The 13,047-nt window shown below is 33.4% G+C and overlaps 2 protein-coding genes across 2 annotated transcripts; both read right to left on the bottom strand.

The window, feature by feature from the left end:
* Positions 1–1,635: 1,635 nt before the first annotated feature.
* On the bottom strand, positions 1,636–2,191 carry LOC150026282 (uncharacterized). Its single transcript, XM_090303791.1, has 2 exons — positions 2,168–2,191; positions 1,636–2,070 (listed from the first exon to the last, which is right to left on the bottom strand). The coding sequence occupies exons 1-2, from the start codon at positions 2,189–2,191 to the stop codon at positions 1,636–1,638; spliced, it is 459 nt and encodes a 152-aa protein (XP_090159917.1).
* Positions 2,192–5,793: 3,602 nt separating this feature from the next.
* Positions 5,794–9,475, bottom strand: LOC137830902 (putative serine/threonine-protein kinase WNK10). The gene is given in 8 exon segments (XM_068638302.2): positions 5,794–5,995; positions 5,998–6,717; positions 6,803–7,208; positions 7,362–7,519; positions 7,622–7,842; positions 8,423–8,650; positions 8,744–8,781; positions 8,864–9,475. Coding segments are annotated over 8 exon segments (1,863 nt in total). The 5' UTR covers positions 8,915–9,475; the 3' UTR covers positions 5,794–5,954.
* Positions 9,476–13,047: the final 3,572 nt, after the last annotated feature.

The raw sequence follows: 13,047 nt of genomic DNA, 5'->3' as shown, positions 1-13,047 counted from the left end.
TTTTAGACTGGCAAGGATGGCCTCATACTCAGTCTGGTTGTTGGTGGCTTTAAACTCGAATTTTAGCGCCTGCTCAAGGATGAGGTCCCTCCACCCCTCCCAAGGACGACGCCAACTCCACATGCCATTTTGTTGGAAGAACCGTCGGTGTATACGACCTACTCGGTCGAAAAAATGTTTTGACCAGGGCTAATGAAACCTTTTCTATCATTTGGTACCTTGTCTCGGCTACGTGTAGCATTTGATTGATGAAGTAAACTGAACGCTCTTCTTTGTCAACCTTTTGCACCAAAACCGCGCTTACTGCTTCTTTTGAGACCGACAAGTAAATGATGATGGTTTGGTTGGGCCTCGGCTTTTGGATCACCGTCGGTGAAGATAGAAATCTAACTGTTGGAATATGTCTTCACATTTTTCATCCCAATTGAACTTGGTCGCCTTTCGAAGGAGTTGCACTATGGGTCTAGTCCACTCGGCCAACTAAGGAACGAACCTCGATATGGTTGTAAGACAGCCGATGAGTTGTTGTAGTTGTACCTCCTTTACATTCTGAGGGCTTCTCATCTCGATTATGGCTCGACAGTTGTTCGGGTTAGCCTCAATCTCCAGGTGGGTTAACATTAAACCTAGAAACTTTCCCCTTTCTACGTTGAACGCACACTTCTCTAGGTTGAGTCTCATGTTTTTTCTCCTTAAAGCTCTGAAGACTTCTTATAATTCTTTGACGTGTTGGTCGCACGAGTCCAACTTTACGACTATGTTGTCCACGTAGACCTCAACATTCCACCCGATCATCCCCTTGAATAGCTTGTCCATCAAACTTTGGTAGGTAGCCCCAACATTCTTCAGGCTGAAAGGCATGACTTCATAGAAGTAGTTGGCTCCATCCATCATGAAGGCAGTTTTATCCTTGTCCCTCAAGTGCATGCTAGTTTAATTATAGCCAGAATATGCATCTAAGAAAGGTCCACCAACGTCTTCATGATGGAAACATTATCGATGTCAACCGTCATGACCATGTAGCCGTCTTGTGAGGGGTTGATGCCTTCGAAATCCTCATAGGTGAAGGTGATAGGGGGCAGTCTCGATTGAAAGGAGATGGCGTTCACTTGCTGCAATGCTCTAGATGTTTCTTCCTTGCCGAGTTGGAGTTGCCTCCTCCTGCATAGCCCCTAGTTATCGTATTGATGACCTCTCGACCACCTCTTTCTCCACCTCCATCTCTCCTTGGAAGTTCCTCCCTTCTCGTTCGACACTCGGGTCAGTGGTCATTTTCGTTGGACCGACGAGGGTTGTAATCCCTTCGTTCGGCCATTTCGTCTCTTATGAGGGAGAGTGTTTTGAATTCCTGTTTCCCCATTGCACTTATTGGCGGAGATACCCGACTTGGATAAGTTCTTCGATCTTATCTTTCATTGCCTGACACTCCTCGGTTATGTGCCTGATATTCCTATGGTACCTGCACTTGCATGTAGGATCGGCATTGTCGGGACTCATGGTCTTTCTGGGCATAGGGATGAGATTGCCACTTAAGGTCTTGTCTATGATTTTTCCCCTATCATCATTCAAAGGGGTATACCTCATAAACCGGGAACCCTAATTTTCTCTGTACTTATCTGCCCGATCGACGTTAGATCAGCCTGGGCGTTCCTTCTCATTTTCCTTCCCCTTCTCCCTGCTTGCCTCAGTCTTTGCTTGACTTTTGTACTCTCTCAGCTCCTCAAGTTGCATGTACTTAGATGCTTTCTGCCTGAGCTCATCTAGGTTCGCTATCGACTTCTTGCATAAACGGTTGACAAACGACCCTGGTCGAAGGGTCATGACCATATGATGCATGGTCACGTCTGGACTTAGGTTCCGGATGTTCAAGGTCACCTTGTTGAACCTCTCCATGAGCAGCCTAAGAGATTGTCCTTTCTCTTGTCTGATGTTGATCAGGGCGATGGATGTGAGGTTGTGTTCCGAACTTGGACACCAGGGTCTCGAAGCAGTCAATGGAGTACGGGGGAGTCTCGTAAACCAACTCAATTTTCCTCCCTTCTGCGAGGTTGGGAACACTCGACACAGGAACTGTCCCAGGTATACAAACTCATGTGAGTAGTGTATACGTCCATGTGCTCATCAGGATCGGTCGTTCCATTGTAACGATATATGTTTAGCCTCTTACACATGAGCGGTAGTTGCGCCCCATCACGTAACCAGTGAATGGGTGTCTTCGGGATATATCCAAAGTGTCAGACTTGGAAAACGACTAGTTCAGGTATGACTCGTCCTCGGCTTCTTGGTATGAGTTGGCAGTTTTAGTGTTAGTTGGGGTCGTTTGGGACTTTCCCGCAAGGTTGTTCGGTCCACCAGATGGACCCTCCTCGGTCAGCTTCTTCTTCATTTCTTCATTTTCCTTTAGGAGAGCTAGAATCTCCTCTTCATTCTTCTTCCTCATCTCATTCATCTCCCTCTGCAGAGACATCAACAGCACCATCTGCTCAGCTCCCGACATTATCTCATTCACCATGCTTCTAGTTGATACCATCTGATTTCTTCCTCCTTCAAATTCTCTCGGTCCCATGATGGGCGCCAATTGTTCTTAAACGGGGTTGTAACCAAGAGAATGATTGTCCTCCTTCTCGGTCGGTTGGTCTGTCTCTCTTCCCTTCTTCTCTAAATGGTCTTCATGCTCTCATTTCACTCCTTTGCTTCTCGTCCTCGTGAGTTGCAAGCTCGGATGGTACCTGCAAAAGGCACTCCGACGCCCAAGTGATGGCGTACCTTATTCTTGAAATTTGTGTCTTTTTATATGATTATCATGGGCCCTTTTTTTTGGGCTGGATTAAGGTTTTGGACCATGGTTAAGTGTGTATTACCTAATGTTTGATCACTAATTAGTCTTGTTAATCTTCTGTTTAGGCATAATGAATTCGGTTGTGTCGGTCGGCCTTGACCGGGTGTTGACCTCTAACTGTCATTCGAACCCGACAGTTACACTTTCTAATATAAACATTAACTTTCAAATATAAAAATTGATTTTTTAATTTAGGTTAAACCGGATCCACAAAGACTCATTTGACCCTTTAAATTTGTGAATCAAAATCAAATAAAATACACTTCTATACCTATATATAAAGGAGATTCTCTTCTTAACTATTTTTTGTGCACACATTTTTTTTCCCTTTTATTCATATATCAACATTTCATTTTATTATTTTATTTTGGTTATTTCATCATTTTATAATTACTTAAACTGAAAACTAAAAAAAAAAATGAGTTGATATTAAATTTGAAAAAAAACTATTTGATAGAGGTGCACTACATTTATTTAAAAGAAAAATGAGTCAAATTGAACTTTGATTGGAATGTGGTTTGATGACTCTCTCGGACAAAGGTACTGAGCAAAAGAAAACTGTGAGAAAAAGAGAGACCGAAACAAAAAAGGAACAAAAGATGGTAAACCCACAAAAACTCAGTTTTTTTTTCTTTCTAGCTAATCTGGATATATTTCTTATTAAATCAATGTCATTTCTGTTTATTGTGTTCTAATGAATCAATGCGAGTTGTTTCTAAATTCTGATTCTTTAATCGTTAGTGTTCCTCATCTTTTTTTCTTTTTCTTTGCTTATCATTTTCGTACAGCAAGTGGAGGCGGAAGAGGAGGAAGAAAGAGAAGCAAAATATCCCAAACTTCAGCATTGCTTGAATACAAAAACTCACTAGTATTCAGATTTTTGCACAGGCACAAAGCTCCAATCTACCCCACAATTGTCAAACGCGCATCCATGTATGTTGCCACTGTGTCATTGTTTACGTGGACGTCGATGACGGAAGAGAATGACTGCATTCCATCCCAATACAAAATTGTTGCGGAAGAGAGGAAAGAGATTAGAAAATAGATGTTTTCTTAAAATTTGTTACGGGAGTTTCTCAAATCTTATTCTTTTTATTTTCACTATTATATTATTTTTTTTAGTTTTATACTATTGGTTACAAATCAAAATTAGTGATTTGCAAGTAATGACGTAATTGTCTTAATATAATTATGAAATAAATTTGAATTTGTTTAATACAATTTTTTTATTGATGACTTAAATATTAAAATTATATGTTGGATAAGAGAAAATGTTTCTATGTTATTTTTTCTTAGTAATAAGAAAAATCTTCAATAAACATTTTTTTACCAATAAATTCATTTTATCTCAACAAACTTTGTTTTTAAATTTTTATATGAAAATACGAAACATATTTTGAAAAGTATTAATTTTCTACTTCATAATAATTCTAAAATAAATTATATTAATGTTTGAAAGATAAATTATTTGTTTTAATAACTTTGTTTCACCAAATGAATTCATACTAGTATATATATTATACAAGCAATTTATTACGGATTTTTAATAACTATATATTATTAATATTTATAGAACTATATTTATAAATATTAAAAGTCTGGAAAGGCTATTTTAAATATTATAAATAATTCATATTGTACTAGAAAAGTTGTCTTTAACTTTATATATATTTATAATTAATTATTTTTATTCAATGAAAGAGATACTATGCTGATATTTTGACACAGATATTACAAAATATACTTCATTGTTGTTTTATAATAGTATTTTGATCCAAATTTTAAAAAACCTTCTAACATTTTTTAATATAATTGTATTATTTTATCGTTACATTTTTATAAATTTAAAATAATTTTCTAAACAAAATTATAAATTATATAAATAAAAATATATTTATTAAAATAAACAATAAATTTATGTTTAATATTCTAATTTATTATAAACTTATGTGTAACCGATTGACAATTAAATATGTTGATACATATTATATTTGATAATGATACTATTGTCAATAGTTAATACATAATATAAGTATATATATAGTAATGATATTATAGAAATAATTTAATATTTTTATTATTATCGTGTATTTATATTTATTAAAATGAACTATAAATTTATAATATAATATTTTAATTAATTAAAAATATATATATATATATTTTGTATTTTTAAAATATCATTTATACCGATCTTTATTTGGTTTCCCATTAAGAAATATATATATATATATATATATATATATATATATATATATATATATATATATATATATATATATATGTTATGATTTCGTATGATATTTGTTATGTTGATTATATCGTCTATATTTTCGTTAGTTTAATAATAATGTTTATTATTTCAATAACTGAATGTTAAATATTAATTTAAGGACAAATGTACATACGTTAATTAATATTTTAAATTAAAAAATAAAATAAATATAATTAAAATAATAATTTATTAGAGTGTATTTATTTGAATGTAGAGGTGTGTTAAAAGTATCACCACCCTTAATTTATATAGAAATATAGCAAATACTCTTTCAGCCCAAATCTGAGAGAGAAAACCACTGTGACCAAGAATACAAGATTTCTATATAAAGCAAATGTATATACAATCTACAAAATGAAGAAAGTCAGTTAAAAATTTTATTAATCGTGGATTAAGTAAACAAGTCATTAAGTTTAATAAAATAGTACTATTTATAGATCTTTGATATTTTTTATTTGAGCCATGGTTTTTTAAAAGTTAATTTAGATTTAGATAGGTACTTTTGGGAATAAAGAATTATAATAATCAACTGTGAATTTGACGTGTGAATCTGACGTGTTTAGAAAACTTATTTTACTTATTGCATTATCAATAACTGAGAAGGTCAACAAATGAGCACGTAACGTGCATGTACATAATTGATCAAAAATTGATATTATGTATGTATTCACAACGTAAATAATAAAAAAACTAGCTCTATTGCGTCACCAATAAAATAGTATATCTAGAAAAATATGTAAGCCATATATCCCATACCCAACAAGAAAAAAAAAAAGGTACAAGCAATTGTTAAAGAATGCCAAAAAATATTAAAAAACAAAACAATCAAACAAAATCACCCTAATGCATCAAGTAGCCGGTATTTTCTTCCTTGTTATCCATCTCCTTTTTGCATTCTCTATAGCTTCCTCCCTCATCTTCACTAGCTCATGAAAGCATTGTTGATACTGTGTTTCTATTGCTTCAAGCTCCAACTGCAGCTCGTCTGAAGGGTCTTTGTCAACTAGATTAAGAGAACTTGTGCTTGACATATCGAAGTTTTTGGATGGGCTGCAACATGAATTGATCAGAGAGCCTGCTGAGTTCTCTGATTGATTCTTTTGTCCATCCTCTTGCCCACTAAACCTGTCATCTGAATTGGAATTGAATACATCGAACCCCTCCCAGAATTCATCAAAAATAAAAATGTCCGGTTCCACATCTTTAGAATCTGAGGCAATCGTAATCCCACACTCTGCTGATATATCGGACATAACAGATTCTTGTTTCTCCTGGTAACCTCCATCCACAGGCCCTGGACGAACCAGATCCTCATACATCGTCTTCATGTCGTAATCACTTGATTGTAGTGGCCAATGACAGCTCAACTGTTCATCATTCTGAGCTTCTGAAGAAGTCCTGTACAAATGATCTGTCCCAGACGAGAGGTTCTCACACAAGGGCTTCCAGTTGGGCGAAAGCTTAACAATCATGTCTTGTATTAACTCTGCAATGACAGATACATCCTCATTTGTGAGTTCCAGATGTTCCACCATCTCCTCAGCAATGGAAATTGCTGTATCAGAATCGATGTAGAATGGAAAATGGATATTCCTTGCTCCACCTACACACATATATACTAAGTATTCATAACAAGCATATACCACACATTAAAAGGGGAAAAGAAGATATGTCCAAACATCACTCACCACGTGCATCCGCAATTCGCAGTGTAAGTGAAATTGTGCTCTCAGCGTTTTTCTCCCCTCTTAGCCTAAATTCGTTATTCTCAGTCATCCTCACAAGATCAAAAGTTGAAACCTGAGAAGTTTCATCAGTTCTTCCCACAGACGAGCCAGGTGAGCTACGCCTGGAGTTAGAATCTATCTCCATGGGATGAGGCTTGCACATTGGTGGGTTCACCAATTTGGTTTGAGGACTATTTGGCAGCTGCAGTATATCATGATTGATCTCCTTTGCGTTTTCAGTTGCAAGGAATGGGTCCTTCAGTAGTTCACATGCCGACAGTCTCAGTGATGCTGGAACTAGACATTTCTCTATGAATTGCTTCACTTCAGGATCATTAACTTTAGCAAGAGCAGCAGGCTTTATACCCTGAAAATTAAAAAAAAAAAAAAACAAATGCATGAGTAATAACTAAAAAACAAGATAAACCGCAGCATATATAAATAAATAAATAATTAAAAAACGAGAGAAAAATAAAAAAAGACATGAAATATTTAACGAACTCCAGTGAAGCAGACTCACAGAGGTAACTTTCTTATATATCTGAGCTGGATTTTTACATTCACTGTACGGGTACTCGCAGGTGATCATTTCCAAGATGCACATACCAAAGGAATATATGTCAACAAGTTCATTGTAGTCCTCCTCATAAAGCTCTGGGGCCATGAACTCCGGTGTACCTGCACCAAGCAAGATTAAAAATGTTTGTCATCTGTTTAATTTACAAGGTCTCGTTGAGAAATAACCCCAGAAGTAGATCACTAGTCAATCTATTATATTACCGATGACACTACGGGCAGTAGGCTGTTGCATAACGATAGCCAATCCAAGATCTCCAATCTTAACCAGTCCACTATTCCCATTGACAAAAATATTGTCACATTTCAGGTCCCTGTGAATGATAGGAGGAGTCTGACTGTGCAGAAAACACAACCCACGGAGAATCTGCCGTGCCCAGTTCTTGATGGCTTTCATATCCACATTCTTATGCTTCTTCCGGTACCTGTACAGGCGAGAGCCACATGAATAGAATAATCACAAAAGTAGGAAAGCACAAAGGCATAACCCCTATTTTTTTAGAATATCAAATGCATGCATTTTCTAACAAAAAAAAAACATGTTTCAACGTAAACAAGTGATTCAGATGAGCATGGGCTCCCATGCCAATCACATTTAACAGCGGAAAATAATGTCATCAAAATCAACTCTACGAAACTGAAAATAAAACATCACTTATCTCATAGGGAGAATTCAACTAACTCAGCTCATGAGAAAAAGAAAGCAAAAAGCTTGGTCCCTTTGAGAGTCAGAAAATCAATAACAGAAAACAACAACAACAACAACAACATTTGAATGTCCTTTGGCACACATCTCAATTACATCTACCGGATCAAATCATCAGAACAAGACAATCGTCTCAATGTAAATACGTGATTCAGATTACCTTAGGCACTTGTTTAGATCAAACAATTACATTCAACAGACGAGGGAGAGAATATCAAGAAAATCAATTCAACCAAACCATAAAAACGAAAGAGTCAGAACAAGAAAAGAACTAGTGTACGAAAATAAGAAAACTGAACTGCCTCAAACTCCCGGAGGTGAACAACTCGGTGATCATGTTGACAGTGGCGGTGGTATCATCGATCCAATAATTGTACAACTTGATTACATTGTCGTGCTTCAAGGTCTTGAGCAAGTGAACCTCCGAATACAGCTTCTCCAACTGCTGCGGCGTCTGCACAACGTCCTCCGCGCTGATCCTGTTCCACGCAACCTCGATTCCGTCCACTTCGTCAAACGCCTTGTATCTGCCCTCGTTCAAAATCAAAAAACAACATTGAAAGAATTCAACAACAAAGCAATAAAATCCCCACAGGAATGAGTCGGAGAGGGATACATACACAGTCTTGAAGGCTCCTTTCCCCAGCACCTCATCATACTGAAAAATAAGGAAACGAACATCGTTTAAAGAAGGCGACAAATAAACAAACAATGAAAATAAGAAGAAGAAGGTAACGCACCCGCGCGTATCTGGAGGTGGGGTCTTTTTCTAGAACGTGGGAAGAGGCCATGGCGCGAAGATAGATGGATAATAATAGAGAGAGAGAAGGAGAGAAAAGGGTAGAGAGAGAGAGAGATAAGGGGTGAAATATCAAAGAGGGTGAGGTTCAGAAAAGGCCTCGCAAGCGACGGCATAGGAATCGAACGGCGATCGGAATCGGTATTCGATGCAAGACATGCCGTGAAAGGATCGGAGAAGAAGAGCGAGAGGGTTGTGAAGGCAGCTGGTGCCGCTGCTGCGCTTAGTCATTGATCCACCCTCCCCCATGATGCCTCTACCTGCATCTCTTCACTCAAAATCCAACAAACCCTAATTCTAATCCTAAACCTAATCCTAATTTTGTAAACCTAATTCCAATTGAAACTATTTTATTCCATTCTGTCGCAGAAGAAGAAGAAGTTGGAAGGGAGATGCACGCTAATACCCGATGCTTCTTCCTTTGCTTTGCTCTGCTTTTCTTATCCTTCGAGGAACACAACACAACACACCATCATCTCATGCACTTTTTTAAACTCTCTCTATGTCTATGCCTTTATATCATTTTTATGCATCTAACGTTCAACTAAATAGCACAATCCATTTTTTTAACCCACATTACCCTTATCTTCTTTTTATCTTCTTTTTATTTTTTTAACTTTTTATAATTTCACCTTCATCCACTTCAAACTTTAACTTTCTTGGATAAGATAAACATTTAGTTCATCATAATTTATATATATATATAATGATTTTGGGTTGTTAGGTTTAATGACTTTAGGTTGTTAGGTTTAATGACTTTAGGTTGTTAGGTTTAATGACTTTAGGTTGTTAGGTTTAATGACTTTAGGTTGTTTGGTTTAATGACTTTAATAAAAAAATGTTTGAGTTTTAGGTTTAAATTTATATTAAAGAGATTTTTTAAAATTATTAAAATAAATCTTTTTTTTCTGTTTTTCGTTTAAAATAGTTTTATTGGTAGAAGAAAATGTTGTTTGAAGAGAGAGATTTAAAAAAAGTGAATATACACTTCTTTCTCTCTCTCTTTTAATAGTATCTAATATTTTTACTCACTTAAGAAATAAAAAAAGCACAAAAAAAAACAAATTATATATAAAAAAAATTCAGAAATTATATAAATTGGAATTTTCTGAAATGTTTTATGGATTGAGAAATTACATTATGGAATATAACATAGTATAATAGATGTGAGAATTGAAGATTGCTTTTTTGTTTTTTTGAATGTTGAACCCTAAAAACGTGTACCCTATAAATAGTTATGTTTTATTTAATACTCATAAACATTTTGTATTTCTTGGTTTGTGTTGTGAGAGTGTTTCTCTTGATAAAGTGGCATCTTTATAGTTATCATAGGATACTTTCCTATTTTGATCACTCTGCTTTATTGTGTAGTTTGAGTTGGAGTTCTAAGTAATATTTTTACTTAGAGGAAAAACACCTGAACAAGAAGGGCATCATTGGAAAAAAAACTTCACTGATGCATGACCAATTCTAATTAGCCTCTCCATTTCCCTTGTGGTTTTGTGGACCTTCTAACACCAACAATTCCAACTCTAACATCTTGTTATTAAAGAGTAAACAATATATTGGTTGTTATAATTAGTTTATGACTGAATAATAGAAAAAGTTATTAAATAAACCATAAAGTTCTATGCATAATAAAAATTTAAATAATTTAGTTGGGTCATTATATTTGTAAGTACAAATTAATACTCAAACCAATATTAAGGTATATAAAATATGGTAATTTTGTACATGAGATTTTCAACTTAAATTGATATTCAATATCTTATTTATATGTATTAATTCACTTCGAAAAAATGTATTTTTAACTCTTATTAAAATCATTACTAGTAATTTGACTTTTTCTTTATTGATAAAGAAAGTTAATCTTGAAGAATAGTAAAGTTTTCAAAAGAAACAAAGTTTACATTTTCTTTACAGAACCAAATTCAACAAACACATATACGATTTTGCCTAGTTAAAATTATAGATATATGGGGAACTAAAGAGCATTTTTTACTCAAACTTTTAGACCCAAAATTTGGCAGTAAAGATTTGCACATCAAATTGAAACATTCAAAATTTGGGAGCACCAATTTTGTAATCTAGGATAATTATGGGTGGTAGACCACAAAAATTTGATTGTTTTTTTATTTATGGCAAGTTTGAACAATCTATGTTTATTTTTTTGTCCTTGTTGCAATCTGAACAGTTTGGAATGACACAAATCTAAAGGTCATTTGATAGAAACCAAGGTAAGATTATAAAGAATGTGAAACAAAGTTCACTAAAGTTTCAAGATACAATTATGTTAAATTGAGTTAAATTTTTAAGATAGAGTTTCTTAATTTATTTCTAGATTTTTCTTGGTGTTAATAGTCTTGGCTAGTTTTATTTATGGAGGGTTTCGTAACATATTGTGTTGACTGTAATTGTTTTTTAGTCCCTGGTATCTGCCTAGTCACTCAATAATTATGTCTTTTACTAAATTGAATTAAATTTTGAATCAAAGTGATCATAAGAGAATCTTAATTTTTTCCCTCTATATTACTCGCACATTGTCTTGACTTCAACTAATTTTTTAGTTCTTGATATTTTTCCACTTATCCATTGATTATGTTTTTTGACTTAAAATTTTGCATTAAAGTAACCAAGATGGAACTCTAATTCTACCTCATATGTTAATAGTGTGTATCATACATTTTTCATTCTTGGTTCATACACTTGAATTTCTAGTTTCCTTTCTTCAAATTTCTTCAACAATATGTCATCCCTCAACACTTCACCCGTAAAAAAATAAATTGGATTAATCCATTTTCACATCGATATTGTCTCAATTCTTCACAAATAGAGTATATCATTGAATTGTCTTCCTCAAATAGAAGAAGTTTATTGAATCTATGATCACATTATTTAATGAATTGAACTATTTTTTCATGTTAGATCAAAGATATTTGAAGATCTCTTGAAGACACTTGAAAAAACACTTAAAAAATTATCATGATTCATGAAGACTTGAATGTTTTTGTATGGTCTATAATGCGTAGGATGAATGTTACGAGTTTTCTACACCTTGAATTGACATAATATTGCATTTAACAACTCTCTCAAATAACAAAGAATTATTCTAGGCAATAGACAACTTTTTAATTAATTAAAATGTGTTTTTAATTCATTTTAATATACAAATAATTATTCTTGGCAATAGAAAATATTTTAATTGATTAAAAAGTGTTTTTAGTTAGCTTGCTAATGCTAAGAAACATTTTAATTGATTAAAGAATCAAATCAATTGATTAAAATCAGTTAAAATTTTGAGCAATTCTATTTTTTCTATTTTAATTATAAATTAATTTTTCAATTGATTGAAATAACTTAATGCTAAGTGTGTGTTTTGATCTTTCTGCTTTAATAAATTGAACTGAGTTGTTAATGATTAAAATACTTAATGCTTCGTTTATGCTTTGAATTGATTAAAATCATTAAAATAACAAAGAACTAATCGATTAAAATCACTTTCAAGTTATTTTAAAATATTAAAAATAAAGTTTTAATCAAACATCGATGGTTCCTTTAAAAATTTATTTTAATTTATTAGAGAATTTTTAATTAATTAAAATGTTCAAAATTGTAATTCTACATATTTCTTTCTATTTCAAAATCAAAATAAATAAAAAATCAATTCTTATCTTTCAAAAATCATTTTCTACTTTTGAAAGAGAATCTTGGAACGGTTTTTAAGCAAAACATGATCAGAGTATATTAAAGGGAAAAAAAAGTTTTTCACCTGGGTGTATGTTAGTACTAGTATTCTTATCTTTGTTTAGGTGATATTATTCTTATTTTTATTGTGTTTTTTTGTGTGTGTTTGTATGGTTACTTTTAATAAGGTTTCCAAAGTTAGTTTTAATAGGATGTTACAAGATGTGAAATAAAGTTTTGCAGAGTTAAAACACTTAAGTTCTTGTGTGTTTTTTCTTTTACTATTTTGTTGAGCATTTGTAAAACTAAGTTTACAATGTAGAGCTTGATTGGTATAGATGAAAAATTAGATGTAACCACTATTGCATAGAATGAACCTTCATTGTTCTTTCTCTCTCCTTCTTAATCTTCTTACTTTGATATTTTATTATCAATTTAAAT

The sequence above is a fragment of the Phaseolus vulgaris genome, chromosome 6, assembly GCF_051622355.1.
Source record: "Phaseolus vulgaris cultivar YP4 chromosome 6, ASM5162235v1, whole genome shotgun sequence".
In the NCBI taxonomy this organism is placed as follows: Eukaryota; Viridiplantae; Streptophyta; class Magnoliopsida; order Fabales; family Fabaceae; genus Phaseolus; species Phaseolus vulgaris.
Note: the sequence above shows the minus strand (reverse complement) of the source record. Positions and strands in the feature narration are given on the sequence as shown.

Excerpts from the sequence above, each read along its gene's own strand:
- LOC150026282 (XM_090303791.1), bottom strand. The coding sequence starts at position 2,191 with ATGGGGCGCAACTACCGCTCATGT. Across the intron at positions 2,071-2,167 it reads GGCGCAACTACCGCTCATGT|TTCCTGTGTCGAGTGTTCCC; the intron begins GTAAGAGGCTAA and ends TACCTGGGACAG.